General features: G+C 36.3%; 1 protein-coding gene across 1 annotated transcript; it reads right to left on the bottom strand.

Annotated features, from left to right (window-relative positions):
- Positions 1–8,158: 8,158 nt before the first annotated feature.
- LOC131326784 (uncharacterized) lies at positions 8,159–8,746 on the bottom strand. Its single transcript, XM_058359663.1, has one exon. It carries the CDS (start codon positions 8,744–8,746, stop codon positions 8,159–8,161), a length of 588 nt encoding a protein of 195 aa, XP_058215646.1.
- Between the last annotated feature and the right edge of the window lie 15,192 nt (positions 8,747–23,938).

Genomic DNA, 23,938 nt, shown 5'->3' with positions numbered 1-23,938 from the left:
GGTGCTGGCATGGGGCCAAGGATGGGATCAGGGGGGGTCTAGTGGCGGCGACCGCCACGACAAGAATTTTAAAAAATACAATTATTATATGTAAAAAAAAAATTATGCACAATTTATATAGTCTCGCCACCACTAGATGTTTTTAGTATATATTTCGCCACTGCTATGGTAAAATCCTGATTCCGTCCTTGCATGGGGCCAACAGCCAGGCTCCAATTGTTGCAGAAAGGTTGACAGCAAAGCAACAGTAGTACCCTTAACTCCCAAACTATGTGCTGTACAATCTACAGTGCATTTGAAAAAGACGTTGCCCTAACCAGACGAGCCCCAATTAAAACCACGTGAATCTATTGCTGCAAATTAAACAAGAGTACTTTGCCCACTTCCTACAATCCGAACTGAACCTTTGGGTAAGCTCTGCAGGATCAACAACAATAACTGCACGGAGTACAGTCTGAACGGGAGTGAGGGTGAATACATCGCTTCGAGCAAGGAAGAGCTTCGTAATTCGCCAGAATTGTCATCTCCTTTGGTCGATTATGTCCAAACTGGTAACAAGAGACCTGGGCTACTGATGAGTTGGCGGATATAAATCTGCTGAATTGATGCAACTTAGCAATTAATTAATGCGGTTGGATTAGTGCCCTTTTAAATTTAAAAAACATCCAACAAGATGACTCATATCATGCTCAATCTTAAGAGTTCTCTTTTTGCTTTATCGTACCATTATGAACAAAATGCTCCGGGGCCCATGGGAAATAAATAGAAAGAAATATGAGCGCAAATAGCTAGACGTATATGTAGCTGGACAATTATGAGTTTCTATATTTGTATTTGGGGTGAGTGGTTGAGTGGGCAGTTAATCAAATTGTCACATTTGAAGGATATATCATTGCATTTCATGTGCCAAATAATTCCAGTATAAGCTAGAGTAGTTTTGTTAGATGGGTTATAGGCTTTTAATTAGCATTTTCCTACCTTAATTAGCTAACAAAAATCAATTAAAGTGCTGCCAAGCAATAACTATAGCCTCCCAACTTAAGCAAAATGTCCTGTCACTTTGCATTAAGTTATCATGAAGATGCAAAGATATTTTGTGATGGTGTCATACAATATGAACTGATATCTTAATGCTGTGTTTAGATGAATTTTTGAGAAATTTTTTTATGAGAGTAATGATTAGAAGCTATGAGTAATGAATGGAGAGGGATAAAGAGAAAAATGATAATAATAATTGAAAATAGAGGTAATGAGTGGGAAGTAAGGGTAATGAATATTTTTTGAGTTGGAATTTTTTTTCAAAAAATGGAAACAAACCAGGCAAAAGTATTTCAAGATATCTTTGGTCTTATGGGTATCCAAAGAAATTAAGCAACTAATTCTTGTGTCCATTGCCTATGTGTATCGGGGAAAGACACAGAGACAACTCTACAAAATATAGAACAACTTGGAATTCAACTTTTTATTTTTTATAACCGGATGCCTGGGTGAACTTATGCGCACCTTGACTAATTTTGGAGTCCTAAAGGTAATGACTGGGCATAACCCCCAAGGTTTGAAATGTTGGTAACTTGGAATTCAACTTTGACAAATGAAACTCATAAGAGCATCTCCAACAGGCTCAATTGCATCCTAAGCAAATTGACTACTCAAAACACCAAAATTCTACTTTGACTACTCACAAAATACACCCATCTTCCAACGGTCTAAGCAAAATGCTTACTCAAATCCCAAAACTCCTAAAAAAAATCAAAATCACAAAAAATCCCTTCCCACCGCCACCACCATCCCACTGCCGCCACCACCGGCAGCAGCCATGACCACCATCTGAATCAAGCCAAAACCATAAATTAGCACTGGAATTATAAACTCACAAACCCACAAATCAAGTCAAAAACCCACAAATCCACAAATGAGTCGAAAACCCACAAATCCACAAAATCTAAAACCCACAAATCACAAACCCACCATCGATTTCACCGTCGCCCGTTGAGTTCGATTTACGATTTCACCGTTGAAAACCCATAAAACCACATAAATACACCTTGCTGTTGAGTTCAATTCCACCTTCAAATTTCCAGTTCGTGGGTTTCCAGACCCAGCGTGTGTGTGTGCGCACGCGCGCGTGCGCGGGTGAGAGAGAGAGAGAGAGAGAGAGAGAGAGAGAGAAGCGAGGCTCAAAAACCTCCTGGCCCTGGCGTGGTTCTGTAGCAGTCACCGGAGAGACGAGGTTGTTGGTCGATGGTTTTGAGAGGTTTCACTTGGGGAAGAGGCAAAAGTGGAGAAGAGCCGAGCCCATTGGAGATGCTCTAAGTGGTTTTGAGTAGCTAGCTTGGACCTTGTACGTTTGGAGATTTTGAGGGAGGTTTTTGAAAATAATTAGTGAAGAAAAATAAATAGAAAAAATTTATTAAAAATTGTGCTCAATAATTTTGAATCTCCCAAATGAACAAGACATTGGTATTGATAGATCCGAACGCCTCTCTCCTTCCCAAGCAAGCCGACAAAAAAAAATTGCGAAAAAGACTCCATGCATACTTCTGTTTAACCAGTGTAAAAGTAGAAGCATATTCCATGATGTAACTCCTACGGTATATGCCTCCAGTGCCCATCCCATCAATTCCCTTAATTTAAGTGGAGCCCATCAAATATTCCCATCAATTCCCCCCCCCCCCCCCCCCTCCAGTGGTTCGGCTCTCGTGACGGGTTTTCGTCCCTGTTGTTCGGCAATGCTTGTTCAGACCGGAGCTAGAAGGCGGTGAGTGGTGGTCCGGCAAGCGGCAGACGTTGATGTGGTAATAAGGTGAGATTTGGAGTTAGGGTTTTGCTTTCTTTTTCTTTCTTTACCGGCCATTTGGTCTGGCTTCTACCGGCCGGTCCGGTTTGTACTGATCTAGGCTTCTAGATCCAGTGGGTGTTGGTGGTGGGCTAATAAATTTAGGTTAGGGTTTGGTGTTGGCCGGAGTTTTCAACTGTTGTTCTGCCTTTTTGCGTGTCTGGGTTGTGCCGGCGGTTTTGGTGCGCGATTGGGTTGTAGTTGAAGGTTTTGGTGTTCGGGTGTGGTGTCCGGTGCTCCACCGCGGTTACGTGAGCCCGTTGTGTTGCCGACAATCGCGTACTGAAGCCTGAAGTGTCAGCAAGGCTCGCACCGGTGTGGTCCTACCCGTGTCAGTGAGGTCGTCGACGGTGGTGGTTCGCCAGTGTTGTTGTGCTTTTCGGATGCGGGTGTGCCGGCGTATTTTTTGAGCTCTTTTTGGACATCGTCCCCGACCAGATTGCATCTTGAGCGTAGCTGGGGGATTGGACTGTTGTCCCTTGGGACTTCTACGATCACTTTCGACAACTGGCTCCTAGTCCGGCAATCGAGTTGCAGGCCTGCTCCGGCAGGGGTGTCAAGAGTAGTGGTGTCTTTTGACATGTACTAGCGTCTAGCTTGTGTTAGTTTTGATTCAATCCTGTATTCTGTGATGTAATCTGTTTGCCTTCGAGTTTCTCCATTGTTTAATGGATTGACGTTTCAAAAAAAAAAAAAAAAGATCTTTTGTTAAATTTAGGGGAATTTTCACTTACATCCCTTATACTATTATCAATTTGCACATACACCCCTTGTACTCCAAATTTAGGCACTTACATCCTTGTACTTTGGACTAAAGTGCATTTGTTAGAAAATTCGTTAAAATTGATTGAAAAGCTACTGGCGGGAGATTTTCCTCTAAAATGAGGGGAAAAAATGTCCAAACTAACCCTGATATCCATTTATAAGCTTTGTCAAACTCTCCTCCCAGAAAATAGAGGATCCAAACCCCTCCCTTCCCCTAACCCACTCTCTCTCTTCTCTTACAAGATGTCTTCTCAAACATCAAAAAGTTCATCAATTTCAACAGAAAAACAGAAGCATCTAGCACTATATCTCATGTATAATTAGCCTCAAAACATCTGCAAATGCAACCACATAAAGGCAACTGCAGTTAGGGAAATGGAAAAGGCAAACCGCCAGGGGGTGGAATTGCACCAAAATCCAACTAAATTGATTTAATTATTGCATATGCATGCTCTGTTTTGGGTACTTTGTTTTGTGGAAATTCTGTTCATGTTGACTTTTGTTTGTGAACTCTATTTCAAGTCATTTTGTAAGTATGTGTGACTGTTGTTTTGGAAAAGAACTCAGTTTGAACTGCCTGGTATTGAATATCTGCATTTGAAGTCTATTTTTTTGTTGTTATTGCTATGTATTTATGTTGTGGATTTAGACAATGTAAGTCTTTTTTTTTGTTGCTCGGTGTTTCTATTGCTGCATTTGCAGATGTTTTGGATGCTCTGTTTTTTGGAAAAAGAGTTTGGTAGGGCTTATGAATGACTATCAGAGTTAGTTAGGGCATTTTCCCCCTCATTTTTTTAGGGAAATCTCCTGCGGTAGCTTTTCCATCCATTTTAACGGATTTCTAACAGTTGCACTTTAGTCCAAAGTATAAGGGGGTAAGTGCCTAAATTTGGAGTACAAGGGGTGTATGTGCAAATTGGTGATAGTACAAGGGGTGCAAGTGCAAATTTCCCTTAAATTTATGGTCTATAAAATATGATCATTTGCTAGATAGAGTTTATCTCCTCCTATAGCGCGTGGATATTCCAGTACTTCATTAAAAAGGACAATTCAAGAAGCCAGAAATGCAATATTTTCACGGTCATTATTCAAGGGAAAAAGAGTTGAAAAAAATCAACTTCTAGAGTTATCATAATGTGATCTTATCTGGTCATTTTGTTTTCTTACGATTTTTATGATTAGACTAGATAGAAAGTACTCCTAGCTAGTAGGCAAAAGAAATTCGAATTATACAAAAGTAGTAGTAGTATAAAATACAAAGAACTTGGGACGGTGTAGAAGAACACAAACATCATATCATAGGTGCGTGCATATATGCATGAGAAAGGAACATAAATCATTTGTTTGACATCATCATAATGATAATGATAATGATAATCTGTTTGGAGTTATCTCAGAGTGACAAAGCCTAGTGCCGTATTCGATCCCCACAACCCTACGTAATGGAATTGGTACCTTTATATTATATATATATATATATATATATATATATATATATATATGTGGTGGCCAATTTGGACTTTTCATCTCTCCTTTAAAAGGAAGACTCGTACGTTCACCTATATAAAATTATCAGACAGTTGTGGTGGTATTTTTGCATCTAGCTAGCTAGCTATATACTACTATTGTGATAGTTTGAGATGTTTTTTGTTTGCCAATTCAATTTGTATATATCCATGGCCTTCAGTTTTATGTGGTTTTATCAACAATAGTTTCAAGTCGTTTTGGCCGTAAATTAAGTGTTTTTAATTTAGGAACATTGTTTAAACCATCCCCCAAACAAAAGTAAGTGGTGTGAGTTGTAGTTTGAGAGATTTGAATATCGGAATTAGACGCATGAAAATGCACGGTGCCTACTGGAATATCACTCTACTTGCTTATTCTTATGTCTCTTGATGAGCCCCACCTTTTACATTGTAGTATTGTGATTGTTTATTTTTGTTTTTCTGAAAAGCTCCAATTAATAACATCATACCAACAAAACAAAATTATTAGAGCATCTCCAATAGCCTCATATCTTCCTTATTCTCGCCTGATAGGAGAGCCAAACCCTCAAGACCTCTTACCCAACAGACTAGCTTAGAGCTTGGTACTTTTATCTGGAGTTACAGTACCACGCCACAAGGGGCGAGACACTGTTTACTCGGTTCTCTCTCTCTCTCTCTCTGCGTTGGCTCTGGAGTTGTTGGCTTTGTTGTTGTCGCCGTCGTTAGCTCAAGCGAGCTGTGGGTCGGATTCCGATGGAGTTTGATTCCACCATCATTGGTCGGTCGGAAGATGGGATTTTGTTGGTCGGAAGAAGGAAGCATGGGATTCCGGTGGGTTTGTGGGTTTACTGATTTTGATTGTGTTTACCGATTTCGATTGTGGGTTTACTGATTTCAATTTGTGGGTTTATTAATTTCGATTTTACATATTTCAATTTGTGGGTTTACTGATTTCGATGTGGGATTTCGATTCGTCCGTCGGAATCGAAGTTTTGATCATCGGTGAGCAGAGGTCGTGGATTCTGTCCAGGTTTGTTTCCCTGCGAAGCTCTAATGGTGGATTTTGGGTTTTGTTTTCCGGCAAAGCCCTATATTTTGGGTTTTGTCTGTTTGTTTTTTTTTAAAGGAGTTTTGTAATTTGAGTAGGTATTTGCGTAGGCTATTGGAAGAGAGATGTATTTTGTGACTAGTTAAAGTAGAATTTTGGTGTTTTAGGTAGACAATTTGCTTAGGATGAGATTGAGGCTGTTGGAGATGCTCTTACAATATATATTACGATATATAGTAACTTGGCAGTATTAATTAAAAATTCAATTAATATGATTAGAGCATTCACAGTGGAATAAGCAAAACAAAAAATTGTTAAAGTTAACAATGTTGGACAAAAAAAGTGATCACATTAGAATAACTAAACCTAGCAATCTCTTAACAACTCATCAAATTTTGGTTATTCAATAATCAAAGCTAGCAATGTTTTGTCAATAACCAAAATTTATCTCCCAATCAAGTACACCAACATTACACAAAAATCTTCTTTCTTCCATTCTCTCTCTCTCTCAACAATGTTTTCAAAAAATAATTTTAAAAAACTGTAACTTTCAGATTTTTTTTTTGTTTTTTTTTGAAATTTTTTTTTTACAAAAAACAATGTTTTCAAAAAATTTAAATAACTAAATAAAGTGTGTTTTTCAAAAATTTGTTTTTGAAATTTCAAAACTCTTTTATAAAACCTATTTTTTACACAAAATTTGTTTTTAAAAAACTGTATTTATAGTTTTTAAAATTTCAAATCTATTTGTGTAAATATAATTCTTTTAAAATTTTTCAAAATTGTATTTACAATTTTTAAGTGAACAAAGTGTGTTTTTTGAAAAACTGTTTTTTGTTTTGAAGAACTTTTTTTTTTAAAACTATTTCTAACATAAACTGTTTTTTTCCCCCTTCAAAAATCGCTTTTTCAAAAAATATGCGTGAAATGAAGGAAAAAAGTTTGGAGGGCCTATTGGTTTTGATTATGGACAAAAAATAACCAATGTGGGATTTGACATTGTTAACTTTAGCAACCTCTAAATGGATAATCAAAATCTCTGATGTGGCATGTTTTGATTATTCACATTTGCTTATTTTACTGCTGATGCTCTTAGTTCGGACTACGGAGTAACAAAGTCAAAGAAGGTTGATTAATTTAGCACGAGTCCATGGTGAATCACTAGCTAGTTTAATTCATTTTGAGTAAATTAAACTAATTAATGTGAGGTTTCACGTGATGATGATCAGATCAATCAAGCTGGCGTATATAACTTGTGTAATTAATCCTCAAACTTAGGATTAGTATTTTCAATTCTTCTCACCAACTAACCGTACGTTCTGATTAATTTCTTGATGCAGTAAATCATTGTTTAGCCGTGATCCTTTCAAAAAAAAAAAAAAAAATCATTGTTTAGCTGATACCCTTGAAGGAAATCCTGCTTCAAGCTAGACAGCACTCCAAGTCAACAATTAATTTAAATGCTCTACCCCTTGCATGTAGAGCTTCTTCAGTACTACTGAGGCATATATAAGTCACCACTCAAAAACTTGTCCCATAAGTCCATAACACACCCACCCATACTACCATGTGTAACTGGAGTACAATTATTGATTGAATAATTTATTTTTATTTTTTTCCTATCAAACAAGGAATCAGAAATTAAAAAAAAAATTATTATGAAGCACATAGAAAACGCAAGCCAATCAGCAGAATTGTCCACACACAAACACACTCAGAGAGAGAGAGAGAGAATTATTTTTATTTTTTTCCTATCAAACAAGGAATCAGAAATTTAAAAAAAAAAATTATTATGAAGCACATAGAAAACGCAAGCCAATCAGCAGAATTGTCCACACACAAACACACTCAGAGAGAGAGAGAGAGAGAGAGATGGGAAGCTTGCATTTATCAATTAATGCTCTGGTGATACATAACCATCTATTTACAATTCAAGGAGTACTTCGCCATAAAATAGCCCCCAAATGCATTAAACAAGCTACTCTAACATAATCCCACCTAAATTTTTTATTTTTTATTTTATTAATGATGAAAAATGCTACTTTTGTCTCTGCAGCCATCCCATAATCTTACAACGTTGCCGTCGAGCACCGTCAAATCCTGATACCGGTACCACCTCATATCACCCTGCTCGATTCTCATCCTCATCACTTTCTCCCAATTATCACACCAGTAATCTCCTCCAGTACCTCTACCCACCTCCACAACGCCGCCGTCATCCACCCCTTCCTCCCACGCCACCTCTCCCTCGCTTTCATCCTCGTAATACACCGTGAATTTCCCTCTCCTCGGTCCTCCTGTTGTATCCACGTCAACAGCCGACGGCACCCTCGTCGACGACGTTGTCGTTGAAGAAGCTAGGGTTGATGCTGGCTCCATCACAGCCTCCTTCTCCTCCGTATGAGGCGACGGTGATACTGACACCATCCGAGGCGAAGATTCATCTTGGCTGTCGGATTTCAGACCGACGGCTCTGATCCTCCAGAAACTAACTGCCGCGGTTATAACGGCGGCCCACGTCCATATGTTGTTGATTACTACCGGTAAGAAACTGAAGCCCAGGTAATCCAAGGCTAATGCATCAATAACCGGAGTACCCAAGGAGTTCATTTTCACACACACACGCACTCTCTCTCTCTCTCTCTCTCTCTCTCTCTCTCTCTCTCTAGAAACCTGTGTTCTCCTTTGTCTCTCTGTGTGTTTTCCTTTCTCTCTCTCTCTCTATATGAAAATGTAGGTGTGAATCTTTTTTGTCTTTGTGTAGCATAGCGTTGTGTGGGGGGTTTATATGGGGACGGCAGAGGTGGAGAGGAGAAATGTAGACCATTGGATATTGATTGGCGGGAGTGGATCCAATAAGAATGATGCCTCGAATCAATACTTAGATGCTTTAGGTAGGAATTTAGCTCCTCACCATTAAAATAGTACTAAAACAACTTCGCACCAATAAATTTATTTCATTTTGCATAATCGTTGAAAAATATTTAATAAATACACCTTCGGATAATGACGTTTAATTTTTTTTCCTTTTTTTTGCGTGATTAAATGATTAGATCACCGTTAAAACATTCCTATCACTTTTAATCATTTCAAAATTTATTAAAGAGCTAGCTGAGTCTGATATTTCCCTCAAATTTATTTATTCTGTGAATTTGGGATTTTTTTTGAAGACGATAATAGTATTTTTTTTTTCTCAGTTTGGATAAAGATAGAGAAAATAATATACGTGTAGTGTAGACTGTAGTAGATGCGAATAAAAGAGCACGTTGTGGAGATTTTATAGCTAGCGAAGCCGCCAAACCATAAAAGGGTATATCCAACATAATATACCCAATGTGAGTAGATGATATGACCTTTGAGACACGTGTAAGGTCCAGCGTTTTTTTCATCTTCACATCACAGTTTTTTTCGTCTTCATAACAAGATCAAACTTACCATCGCATGGTTGTGCAACCAAAATTAACCTACGTCACTACAACAAGAATAATACTCCCTCCCTCCATCCCATTTTAAATGCTCTCTATGTAAAGTCGTGTTATTTTGACTTTCAAAACAAATCGTATTTTTCAATAATCTTTTTTGGAACTTTGTTGCACCATTTGTAAAGTATTCATCGAGATCTTTTGAAAGATGCAAAACAAAGTTAAAAATGAATTCCGAAAGTACTTTATTTCTTGAGATCAAAGTTACATGATCTCCCGTAAGGAGCATTTAAATTGGGACAGATTGAGTATTTTTTGGCCACAGGTTAGGAGAAACTAAGCTAATCTAAAGGTAGGGGAAGGGGGCCGCGAATTCCGGTGGTGAGCGTGGGGCATACACTGCCCTTTACCACTGGGGTAGGCCACCACCTCAGGAAGATAACCTCAGTGAGTCAGAGAAGAATAATACTCCTAGGTTTACAATCAACGGAAATTGGATGCATCTTTGTAGGCTCGAACGCTAGACCTTGCCATTGAAATGTAAATAGTATAACTAGATGAAAAAAAGTAATAGTGAAGTTAATCTTGATTAATTTGGAGAAAAAAATGAATTAGCTAGTGAATGAATTAATATAAAATATTTGTTTTGCGTAAGAGAGATGCGATCAATTCAATGAAGTTCCAGTTTTCACCCTTGTAACAGTCATAAAATAGCTTGAACAACTTAAACAATACATATTCAATAAAATTAAAAAAAAAAAAAAATAGACAACGCACATTATGGAATCCAAATTGAAGTTACAATAACACATTTCCATACGTATGTCAATACCTCATTTTGGGCCAAACATCATACGTCCGGACGGTAAGTCCACTCTACAAAAATAACCAACAGAACAAAAGTCAGTAGTTTTATAGTTCAATTCCAACCTTTATAACATATATCAAGCAGGGGGTTTGTGTGAATGCACAATAAGAGTGGGTATCAATTTACCGAGACAACTAGTTATATATATCTAGAAGCTAGGCTAATTCATGCAGAGCATTTTACTATTGGTGTGAATTAAGGCTGCGGACCCCGAGCTCAGTTGATTGATGTAATGTGTTGAACGGCTAACTATTTTCATATAATCAAACAAAAACACCAAAAGGAACTTCTCACAGAATTCTACGCGAGTTGTTCAACCTACTATTATTTTCATTCTAAAAAGAAAAACATACCATTAGCTTATATATATATATATAGTTCTTTTCAAGTCCGGACGTCTTACGGTCCGGACCTCGCATTTTCCGATCGAATTTCGATGATCCGAGCCGCTCAAAGTGATCAGAACGTGATTTTAAGGATACTTGCAAGAAATTAGCAAAAACAAATGATCGGGAAGGGCTTGATCCGAGCAGTTTTTTATTGAACGGTTCAGTAAAAAACTGCTCTGATCAAGCCCTTCCCGATCATCTTTTTTGCTGATTTCCCGTAGGTACCCTTAAAATCACGTTCTGAACATATTAAGCGGCTCGGATTATCACAAATCGATCGGAAAAGGGGAAAATCCGGACCATAAGAAAATCCGGGCGAGTGGACCTGAAAATTACTATATATATATATCCACATCCACATACTAATTGAAATGGAACATGACCATGTAATTGTATGGTGAGAAAGTGAGGGTTGCGTGGTGGGTGGAATTGGATGATGGATAGAAGCAGGCACTTATTGGGGTTACACATTTATATGCACCGCATAATTAGAGGAGAGGGCTCCTCTTTAATTTCTCAGCCAGGAGCACTAGTAGGTTCATGGACGGAACCAGAATTTTATCTTAATAGTGGCGAAATGTATACTAAAAAAATTTAGTGGTGGCGAGACTATATAAGTTGGGCATAAATTTTTTTTTTACATATAATAATTATATCTTCTAAAATTCTTGTCGTGGCGGTCGCCGCCTCTAGACCCCGATCCCATCCTTGAGTGGTAGGTTAATTATAAGGTGTGGACCATTTGTCAACTGCATTCAGAGGACCCACTCATGACTAGGATCCAAGTTTAATTACGTAGGATTAATGATTCGAAAACGAAAATTATGTACTCCAGTGTGGAGAATATATTATAGAATTCATAAAATAAATTAGTAGTACAACGTTTGACAACCATAGTGAAGTTTAAAAAATTTAGCACTACTTATGCACAGCCGGTTCTGGGATTTTCGAAGCTCTACACTAGCTTAGAAAATGAGACCCATATATACTTTCTTAAAAATAAAAACTGCAACATTAACTTCAAAATAAAATTGTTACAAGGATTACAAAACATGAAACATGTTTTTATTGCTTCACATTTAATTGATTTACTTAAATCTTGGCAATAAAAATTTGACCCAAACAATTTTAACATTTTTATTAGCGTAGTAGAGATCTCATATTATTATTATTTTTTAAAAGTTGTGTAACATTGTATCGTTAACCACACGCAAATGGCAAAGTCACCACTTTGAGAGATATAAAATTGAATTTTTTCATGATTGTTCACCATTATTTTGATTAAGTTTTAGTTAAATCGAGTAGAGGGCCATATAATATGGGGCCCTAGGTAATGGCCTCTTGGGCCATAATGAAGCTAGAGAGAGAGAGAGAGAGAGAGAGAGAGAGAGATGGTTCTTTATTGGAGTTGTTTGTATGAGCATGTATTATAGCGATTCATCCTTGGGACCAGGATTCTTTATAGATGAAGAAGTGGATTCCTTTAAACAAAAATGTTAATTAAGTTTTTTTTTTTTTTTTGCAGAGCAAGAACAATTTTATTAATCTTTGGAAAGATATTACAAATATTAAAAGGATCCTAAGCACGATGCATAACAAATAGGGCAAAGACTTAACCAAAAAATGGCAAACCGCACACACTTGTGATCAAACACCGCCAGAACCTAAAGGGTAAAACAACATGAGATTGGCAAGATGCCAACCAAGATAAAAGTTAAATTAATTGCAAGTTATCGTATCGTCAGTTCAAAAAAAAAAAAAAAAACAGAGTTAAAAAAATTGGCGCACAATATTTTATGCAGGATGATCCACTAAAAATGTCATACATTTCCAATTTAAGATTGATCCGGCATTTGAAACGATCTGATTTGATCACATTTCTTTGAATACTAGCTATGATTTGGTACAGAACTCTTTCCATGGCAAATCAATTTGATCATATGACTATCGATGTTTGATCAATTTAATTTTATGCAAAAATCATCCTTCCAATAGTGCAAAATATTAATTAAGATATGAATAAAAATCAAAATGGCAGACCCAGGAGTTTTTTTTTGCAAATTAAATGCAAAAAGGCCTAAGTAGGAGTGACAAAATGTTGTGGGAAGTGAACTTACATACATTCTAAAACTATTGGGGGCCTCGGAGGCCACAATTACACGGACTGACTTCTTCAATCCGAACGAGGAAGAAGCCCTCCTACACTTGGGCTTCAAATTCTCCTATGGTGTTGGGCTGATTCAAACTAGTGTAACTAGTAGTAGTAGGCCGACTCCTGCTGTGTTTCGTAGCCTCGGCTTTGTTGCAACCACGATATAAACAGATATATATTTTTTTACCCATAACTCAGGTGTCCGAGCAAATTTACGATCGACTCGACTAGTCTTGAGAGATTAATCTTATTGCTCACTTACAAGAGTCTCAATTAGATCAAAACTCTATTATGAAATGACCCCAAAGGAGTTGATAGAACATGAGACCTTAGGCCATCCACAGTGGTATAATCAAAAAATGATAACCAAAAGTTGACACATCAGCTTTTGATTATTCACTTAAGAGGTTGCTAAGCTTAACAATGTTAAGCTTCACTATGGTCACTTCTAGTTCATAATCAAAATATGGGGGGTCCACTACAATTTCATTCTCTCACCCTCCGGTTTCCCGTCATTCACTTCCTTCCATTTACGTTTTTTATGAGTTAAAATATATCGATTCCCTCTCTTAATTTTGAAAAAAAAAATCGGTGACTTCCTTCCCTCCTATATGATTTTTTCCTTCTTTTATTTTTTTTCGGGGGTGGGTAGTAGAAACAGGAAAGAAGAGTGAAACACCTTAATCCGGCGACGATAGATTGAATTGTAGATGATCGAGAGATATGAGTTTCACTTTTGGAGGAAAAGAAAGAGAAATAGTTTGTTGGCGAAATGAAAAAAATATAGAGTAGAAAAAAAGATTGGCTACATAAAATTTTTATTCTTCAATTTTATTTTTTTAATCAAAAAAAAGAGTGGGCGAAGAAGGAAATAAAAAAATAATAGTTGAAACACGCATGTATACAAATTTTGGAACTAGTTAACTTATGTGGTATAGGATCCACAAATTTTGATTATTGAAAAAGGTTGTTAGTTTTGGTTATCCAAAGCCCAAAATTTGATTATTTCTAAGGATGTTGCTAAGTTTGATTATACCATTGTGAGTAATCTTTTGCACCAACATTGTTAACTTTAAAAACAATTGGTATTTGATTATACCACTGTGGATGGCCTTAGAAGGAAACAAATCCTTAAGGCTTTGTTCGTTTTCAAGTTTAACTTTGTTTTGTTTTTGTTTACTAATCATTACCCTAGCTATTTCTTTCTTCAATAATTATCATATTTCTCTAATTATTACTTTTATTTCTCTCTCTAGATCTACTCATTATCTATCTCTTCAATCATTACCATATTTTTTTCTTCACCTACTACCAAAACTAAAATACCTGGCCAAAGATGAAAGCCAAAGGCCTTGACCACTTAACCAACCCCTAAGATTGGTATATAAACAGTCATATATGTATATCGGGACGGTTCAAGGGACACCTAAAAAAATAATCCAAATCTCAATCTCATAGTTTCTGATCAAATTTTTATAATCCGAACCGTTCAATGTGTGCAGAATGTGATTTTAAGGGTGCCCGCTAAAAATTAGCAAAAAAATGACCGGGAAATGATTGATTTGAGCAGTTTTTATTTGAACCGTTCAATAAAAAACTGTTCAAAACTGTTCGGATTAAGCCCTTCCCGGTTATTTTTTTTGCTGATTTCTCGCGGGTACCCTTAAAATCATGTTCTGATCACATTGAGCGGCTCGGATTATCAAAATTTAATCGAGAACTATGAAGTATTTTTTTAGGTGTTTTTTTGAATGTCCCCGGAACCGCCCCGTATATTATACATCACACTAGCAGATGTCCAAGCCCTTTAAATTTTAATTTAGCTCAATTATAAAGAGGAGTAGTAGTAAACTATATTGAATATTTCCTTCCAACGGATCCTAACGTTTCAAAGGGGCTGGGTTTTAGTTTGGTTGAATTGATTTTATGGTGCTTTGATTTGAATTCTCAGGTGATTTGAATATCTTAAACAAAGAGAATAGTATTAGATGTAAATGCATCAGATCGTCAAATGGGTTGAGCTGAAAAAGGTCGTTCTAGCTTTTAGTAGTATTATTATATATTATTACAGTACTACGTACGTACTCATTTTCAAACTTGTCTCTCTCTCATTCAACGTACGTAGTACTATGAAATTTCACTTTTGTTTTACCTTTTTTGGACGAGGAAGAAGTCTAAGATTTGGCCAAATAATTGTCTCCTCAATTTCTTAATTTATGCTGACAATAGAGTTAGAGGCCAGCTTGCTTTAAATTAGCTAGAGAAAACGTTTTACTGTCATCCTTTCTTTAGCTTTTATTTATTTATTTATTAATCAATCGTCTTAATGAGCTGTATTGAATTTATAAACCAAGAAAATATAACCAAACACTAAAAAAATGTTTGCTAAAGAATGTCCTTTGTAGTACTATCGTCTTACTTGATTTAAAAAAAAAAAAAATTCAGTCCATAGTTTAGAAATTTTGTTGATTTCTCTAGTCGAGATCAATGATTAAGAATTTTTTTTAAACAGAGGGTTAAAAAAAACCAATAATACCGATTGTCCTTAAGAGTGTTAAATTTAGTACAAATCACCGTATCCCCCCACTAGTGTAGTTTTCAAAATTAATTGAAATGAGCACTGTGTTAGTGTTTATAATATTCTTCACCTTTCAAACCAAATACTCCCTTCGTCCCACTTTAAATGTCCCATGTGGGAATTCGTGCATTTTCAAATCCCAAAAAACTATTTTAATATATTAATTTCTAATCTTTTTTACATCAAATTAAAGTACTCATTGAATAATTTTATTTGGTGTAATTAAAAAAATAAAAAAATATAGAAATATATATTTTTGGATTTAAAAATGTACGAATTTCCGCAAAGAACGTTTAAAGTGGGATCAAAGGGTATATCTCAAACACCCGGGCCATGACCCACCCTTTTCAATGTTTTCATAAGTTAGGGAAGACGAGAGTATTCTCTCGATTAGGATTTAGGATGTCCAACAAACACAAGGTGGTCAGCGTTAATTAAAATCCTGATCGAAGAAACAAAAGGAATTCCAATGTTTTCACATTTATGATCGATGTCTTAATTTGAAAAGTGGAATTTTCAATGCTAGCGTACGTCTCAATCAATCTCGTGGAAAGCGAGTTTTTAGGTGTATGTGAAAATAGAATTTCAAAGGCTATAAATTCTTGAGAGAGAGAGAGACAGAGATATATGGTTACAAAACTTAACTAATCAGTACGGTAGTAGTTTTTAGGAATCTTCAGTTTGCTGGCTGGATTGAGGCTCCGTTCCGCAACGCAAAAAAAAATTTTATTTTTTAAAAAGACAATTTCAAATTAGTACTGTAATAATATATATATTCAAAACTTTCGAGAAAGTACTACTACAATGGTTGACTTCTCACCCGTATGAACAAGGGAGAACTAGCAATCTGAGGGAAGATCTACATGGAAGCTATAAGGGATTTGAATGAAATAACCCTATAAAAAAAAAAACCCACAAGTTTTACTAAGGCCTGAAAATCTGGACCATATATGATTAGTGATGGCAATTTCCACCGAACCGATGGTTAACCGAAACAATTGGAACAGTTTTTAACTAATTTTTTTAACCGTGGTTGTGGTTTTTAATTTGGAAAAATCAGCTGGTTACGTTTTGGATTTGATTTTATATTAATTGCACCATAACCGAAACCGAGACACAATATAATTATAAAAATACACCCCCCCCCCCCCCCCCCCCCCCCCCCCCCCCCCACCACACACACACACACACACACACGGAAGATGGACTCACTGTATTATGTAAGCATTTTATGTTTATTTAGTTGCAGGTATAGTTTAGTATCTTTGAACTCTATGGATTCACTCTCTCTTTGTCTTTGTGTTTGAAAGAGGAATTTTATGTTGACTTTGTTGTGAACTTGATTTCTCTTTGAGTTTAAAAGGTTGATTTGTTTTGTGTTAATTGACTTAATAATTTACATTTTCTTGATTTTTTCCTTCCTCTTTCACCTTTACCGGTCAAGGGTGGGTTACGGGTAATTAAAAATATTGGCGTCGGTTTCTGTGAAGAACCAAACCGAATCATTAGCAGATGGTTTTAGTTATGGTTTATATAAAAAGAAAGTCGCCGATTTTGGTTAATGGTTTCGGTTTCAAGAATGGGTAATTAAAAATGTTGGCGTCAGTTTCGGTGAAGAACCAAACTGAATCATTAGGAGACGGTTTTGGTTATGGTTTATATAAAAAGAAAGTCGCTGATTTTGGTTAATGGTTTCGGTTCAAGTATAAATTTTGGTTTTCTGATATGAGGGAGGACGCTTCCCTTTCTTTGGAGTTCTAGTTTCCTTATGGAGCTTGCGGGTGTTTTTTAGGTTTTGGTGGTTGCGTTTTTGGACCTTTCATTGTTTTTTTTTGGTGTCTTGGGGTTGTCACTTCCCTATCATTTGGAGCTCTTCTTTCCTTGTGGTTTTGCGAGTGTGTTAGGTTTCGGTGGTTATGTCTTTTTGGCCTTTCGGTGTCTTTCGGGTGCTGTTAGGCTTCGGTGCTAGGGGTTTGTTTTTCCTTGGGTTTGAGGCTTGCTAGGTGTTTGTTTTGTTTTTAGGTTGGGTTTCTTTTGGGTTTTTGGTGGTTGGTTGGCGTCTTGCCTTCCGTGCCGTCCATTTCGGTGGTCTTGGATGGCTTTTGCATGTGTGCCCTTGTTCCATTTAATTTTTGTAATCATTTATAAAGATTAATAAAATCTTTTTCTGTTGCAAAAAAAAAAAAAAGTATAAATTTTGGTTTTACTCATGCCCGAACCAAATCGCACTGTTTGCATCCCTAAATTGATATAGGCATCTTTTTGTCTGAATCTTTTATACTCATAATAATAATAATCATAATGTATTGGGTCGAGAAAGAAACTTCTTGTCTTTTTTTTGTACACAAAAAGAAACTTCTTGTCAGTTTACGAGTTGATGCACGATGTATGGATTCTTAAATTCGTGGGATGATCTCGTTCCGTTTCTGAGAAAAAAATTCATCTACCGCTCGTTCCAATTCACATTTCTTGACAACGTTCTACTTTTCTTGCCCAATTACAATAATCCTAAGAGAACCGACCTGATGATGAGATACTGACAGACACGCAAGGCCCACTCCAAGTCCCGCGTGTCCGTCAATACCTCGTCGATATATATGTATGGTCTCGGAACGTATATATAGCACTGTTGATTAAAATAACATAAATTGTTTGTTGGCAATATCTTGGCTGCCTACCTCAAAGATTCATTGTGTTTTACCAGTGCAAATCTGTACATTTGACTTTCCAAACCACGTGAGAATTAGTTTGTTCTTTTCAAACAAGGAGTCAAGTTCTTATAATAGTCAAGCTCGGATTCAAGTACAAATTAAACTTCAAGGTCGTTTCACCAAAATTTACAATATTAATTAATTAATTAGATAGGTACGTAGGAGTTTAGAGTAATCACACTAGCTAGTTGCATAATTAAGGTTTAAATTAAAGAGAAAGTCTACAATACACACCATTTAAAAAGGTGTATCATATGCACATATTTTATGGTTCAATTATAACATTTTAGTGTGTTTCATAACTTTTGTTCTAGAATTCATAACCTTTTAGAGTAACGATTCGTAACATTTTCATTATGATTCACAACATTTTGGTGTATCTCGTAACCTTTATACGATTTGTAACTTTTTAACAATACGATTCATAACATTTTCTTTACAATTCATAATATTTTTGAGGGGTGCATATGATACACACCCAAATAAAAGGTGTGTATTGTAATCTTTCCCTTAAATTAAATGTGTAAATGAGAGTGGGTTTGCATTGATTTTCTTTTCTAATGGAAGACTCGGTGTGATCGCCAAGGTTTTAAGTTCTAAACTTGTGTTGCCTATAAAAAAAAAAAAAAGGGTTTTAAGTTCTAAACATATTTATATTAATCCAATGCCGTATTTACTTAAATTAAGACTAAGGGGAAGAGACAATTGAAGCATAAAATAATAACAAACACACACATATATAGTCATGAGAAACCCTGATCGTCGATGCAAAAAAAAAAAGTGAGAGTTCTAACCATGGGAAGTAGAGAGTACTGGGTTTACCTAGCATTATGTCCGATTTTTATTTGAGGGGGTACCATCATGTTAGATAGATGATAAAGACTACTATCGTGCATGGACTAAGTCAAGTACCTTTCTTCTTTTTTTTCCCAATAAAATGAAGTGCACGTATGGTACTCGTACCTATTATTTTCATTTGAGAGTATTATTTCCGTCACATCATATATATAACACGTAAGAAACCATAGTATCTCACTTATGTGGGGACCAAAGCTAAGGTCTACCATGTGTGGATGATGTTAGGAGTATGTTCAACCTAATAATAAATTATAAGAATTCGAACTTAGGCCTTGTCCACCCAAATTTGAGTTTCCAGTGCTGAACCTAACCCCTCAAGTACCTACTAGTTCGTTTTGGAGACAAAACCCTTCCTATTATATTTGGGTTAATTCCTGATTTTGGGGTCATTTTTGTTTTGGTAATATGCTGAGATCATGCATGTTGTAGCAAAGAAGTCAACACTAATTAAGGAAGGCTAGAAGCCTAATAATGCAACGATATTCACATTTTGTTCATCATGCATAGTTTGTCTTTATCACCTGGCTTGATGCATGTACTCCTAAGGATTGGTATAAGATCCCAAATGAAAATAATTAAGGTCCAGCCGTACTGATTGATTGTAAACAACCTGTCATGCCCAGCACAATTTGAGTTTCCCAAACGGACTAAAGGGGCTAATTAAATGCGCTTTTAGCCTCTTTAACCCCCAAAAAGTTACAGTATGGATTTTGAGATAGATCATTTTTTCCACATACATCAACTTTTGGACCTAAAGGGGCTTTTTAGGAAACAAAGTGGCTAATATCAATAAGGTGTAGTCCGGCTTAATTATTCCGAGAAACAAAGTGATTAATGTCAAAAAGGGTTAGCCTATATAGCAGCATTGTTGCAATGGAAAGAAGCCCCTCCATATATTTGATCTTTCTTTAATTAATCGTTTTGACCACGTCCTTATTCAGAAAAATCAGCAGGCCAGGGGTGCTTGAAATTTGTAAAAATCATTGCTTAATTCAGTTGGTTAGCGATCAAGGGAAGTGGGATCGATGAAACAATTATATTACACTAAATGGAATAGTATTAAACGTACTAGCTACTGGTATAAATGGAATATGAACTTGGTTGACTTAAAGGGGAAGTTAATTTCAGAGGTGGGCCGGGGCTGGGGCCATTGACAAATATTGGATCTTGTTTAATTTGTCGACTGTCCCCTAATGTGACGGAGAGATTTGTAGTCCGTAGCTAATATTGTGATTGATTGATTGATCTTGCATGTCCCACGACAGACCATAGAAAGAGTAGTAGTACTATTACTCTGCCGTGGAAGAAGGTTTAAGCTTACCATGCAATTCATGCATGCATATGCATGCAGCGGTCATAGTCGTCGATGTTCGATCTAGCTGTAATTCTCAATTTCGAAGAAATTATATATACATTACATCCAACCAATGCCTTATGCACGTCCACGTGATGATCATAATCTCTCAACCAAATTTGTCAAGAAAATAGTACCATACCTTTAGACAGACAGACAAACATTCATTATAACAGACTAGTAGTACTAAAACAGGAGAGTCATGAGTGCGTACAAATCTACTCTCTGATTTGAAAATAAACAAACAAAGATTTTATTAGAACGTGTTTTTCAACGTTGAGGCCCATATTGGATAAGCAGAAAAAAGAATTGGACCTTAATATACAATTGGATGGCTCACCATTTACAAGACTTAGCCTTTTAAGTGGATATGGGTCATTCAATGTATATCGGGCCCAAGTAATGTGGTGGACTTTTTGTCGTTACTTCCATACAAATTGGGCCTTAAGCACGTAGTGGCGGGTCGATACATCGGACAAACTCCCAACAAATGTGATCGTTAGCCATTGGCTTTGATACCAGTTTGTTGGGCCGAAAACGAAATTGAGAATATAAACAAAACAACAAGCGAAAATCAAGAACACAAGATTTACGTGATTTCCCAAACTGGGTACATCCACGGGAGAAGAGCAAGAGGATCTACCTAATGAAGAGAATAAAGCTATATTTAAAGCCACAAAATTCTTCCTAAAACTAATACTTGTCCAAACAAAATTCCTTGAACCCAAAGTCTAAACTAACAAGAAAACAAATCTTTTAGAAAGTCAAATATCTTTTCCACCGTCCCAAATTCAAGGTATATTTCCAACAGATTTGAATGAAGATCAAAGTAGTAGTCCATTTATATATAAATAATATATATACGTGTAGCTACGACTCTTTACCAGGAAAAATTGAAAACTAGCTTGCTGAAACAACAGAAGATAGAGCATGGTCTTAGCACTAGCTTTTGGCTACCGAGAAAGGACTAGTACTACTACTACTACTACTTTGATTTTCAAATACCGTGTTGATCTCATCAACATCTAGCTGTTTGTATTTTGAAATTCTTATTAATTTGTCAAAAGGGCTTCTTCTTTTCCTTCATATTTCTGTTAATTACTTGGATATTTCCTTAATATTTAATTCCTACAAATGATCAACTCCACCCAATACCTGCAGAGTCCCTCTTCATATATACTCCTACCAAAGATGTATACAACTATGCACGTACGTACGTACGTACGTACACTTATTTGCTAAATACTATAGCTTTTTTCTCTTCTAAATTATATATGTTCATTTGCCAAATGGAAAAAAATGAAAACTGATCAATATGTTTACACACATAAGCAGCAGATACATGAAAATGACAAAGCGCTAAATTTTACACACATCGCATTCAATCTCTTGTTTCATGTGATGAAAGCTAAATTCAAGTGAATACATTGATTCCTTTCATTGGGATTTAGCATACCAAGGAAACAAAATTTGGTAAAGAATCCGGCCAACCCTTTGGCCTGGTAGTTAATGCTTGAGACTTGCTCTTTGTTTAAAACTTGACGAAAGGGGAAAAGAAAAGAAAAGAAAGTGAGAGGGAAATGAGAGGAAAAATTTACTTTTCATACAACTTGAATTTGTTATTTTCTCACTCTTTCTCTCCAATTAAACCGAACAATGGGAGAGATTTTTTTTTAATCTTCCTTTCTTTTCCACGTGTACCAAACACAGCATTAAGGATTTGCTCTTTCTTCTCTCTCTCTCTCTCTCTCTAAGGTGTAAGGTTTAACTTATCTTCTCAATAGCACTCAAGGTCATTTCACCTTTCATGTGTAAGCATGTAAAACGGCCATGAAAATAGCTGTAAAAATTAAGTACAAGTTGACCAGGAGTACCATGCATTAATAGAAAAGTTGGTGAAGTACAGGGCAATATTTAGAATGGCCCTAGACAAGGACGTTATGCCTGAGCTGCCCACTTAAAAAGGGGAATTATGGACCTATTATCTTTTATAGGTAAACTGTTAAGACCATGCCTAGTTAGTTAGAATTGCAAGTGAAATTATGCTCTTATCTGCGAGAAATTTTTGGGTGACGGATGGATACCACGTCACCCGGCCAACGTAGTGTCCGAACAACACATCTGGGCCGTCCAAAAGTATATTGGATAGCTCAGATTAAAACACTCTCTGATCTCCTCTTTCTCTCTTTCTTTTTCTCTCCAAATCTGAGCTGTTCAAAACCGAAATAGACGGCCTGGATGTGCCGAGCAGGCACCACGTAGTACCACTTGGCACTGAAAAGCTTCTCCTTATTTGCAGTCTAACTAGTCCTTTTCTATCCATACTCCAACAATGCTAGCCAGTGTCAATATTTTCTTTTAAATATGCATGTTTTTTAAGTGACTGTTAAAATTAAAATGAAAAGAGAGAATCTTGATAAAGATCAGTATACTTTAGCAAAAAAGAACCATACTTAATATATATATATATATATATATATATATACACACACACACACACCGTTAATAAGGGACTCAACATATTTGTTGAGTAATTGTAGAAGTGTCAAAGAAGTTTTGCCTTTTGTTAAAGTTGTTAAAATAGCACAAAATACACACACACATTTAGAGGCAGTACACTAAGTCACATAATTTTGTGTGCGCGTGTGTTAGCACAAGTGTGAAAGCGTTTTTAAAATACATCTCAAACTATTAAAATTCGCGAGAGCGATGATAAAGGTGTGAACGCAGCACGAGAATTGAGTGCGAGAGCGTATAGAATATTCAGAAGGATTATTATGACTAACGTTATACATAAACAGAAGCATCTCTCATATTTTAAAGGGAGATTTAGTGATAGGTACACTACAAACATTTCATAAGTCTACAAGTCCACTTAATAGTTTTGTAAAGCTACAAGTCCACACAACCTAAACCCTAGGGTATCCTATGAAAGTGTTTAAAACCCCAAACCCTATAAAAGTGCCTAAACTACTAAAATTCTATAATAGGAAAGTGTACCCTAAAACCCTATAAAAATGCCTAAACCCTAGAGTACCTTAGGCTAGGGTAATTTTTTTGTTGTTGATAAACTAGGTGCATTAGATAAAATTAGGAAACATACAAGAGTCTTGGGTATGAAACCCCACAGGCGTCATCGCGTAGTTGCGAATTAATACAAGTTGGAGCAATATCTAAAATACGAAAATCTAAAATAGGATTACAAGCTATGTTAGCTAAAGCATCAGCACATTTGTTTCCTCCTCAATATATATGATCAATCTTCTCCACTCCTAACTTCCTCATCAAGAATCTGCAATCATGAACAATATTACTTAGGAAATGTCGGGGTTGATCAACTCCCATGATCAATTGGACAGCAGCAAGAGCATCCATTTCAACATAAATTGGAGTAATTTTCCTGTCCAATGCTAGTTGTAATCCGTCACGAAGGGCCCATTACTCAGCCTCCAAACTCTGCATTGGTCTCA

Source organism: Rhododendron vialii, chromosome 5a (assembly GCF_030253575.1).
Source record: "Rhododendron vialii isolate Sample 1 chromosome 5a, ASM3025357v1".
Taxonomy (NCBI): Eukaryota; Viridiplantae; Streptophyta; class Magnoliopsida; order Ericales; family Ericaceae; genus Rhododendron; species Rhododendron vialii.
Note: the sequence above shows the minus strand (reverse complement) of the source record. Positions and strands in the feature narration are given on the sequence as shown.

Coding starts and splice junctions, on each gene's coding strand:
- LOC131326784 (XM_058359663.1), bottom strand. CDS start 8,746: ATGAACTCCTTGGGTACTCCGGTTATTGATGCATTAGCCTTGGATTAC.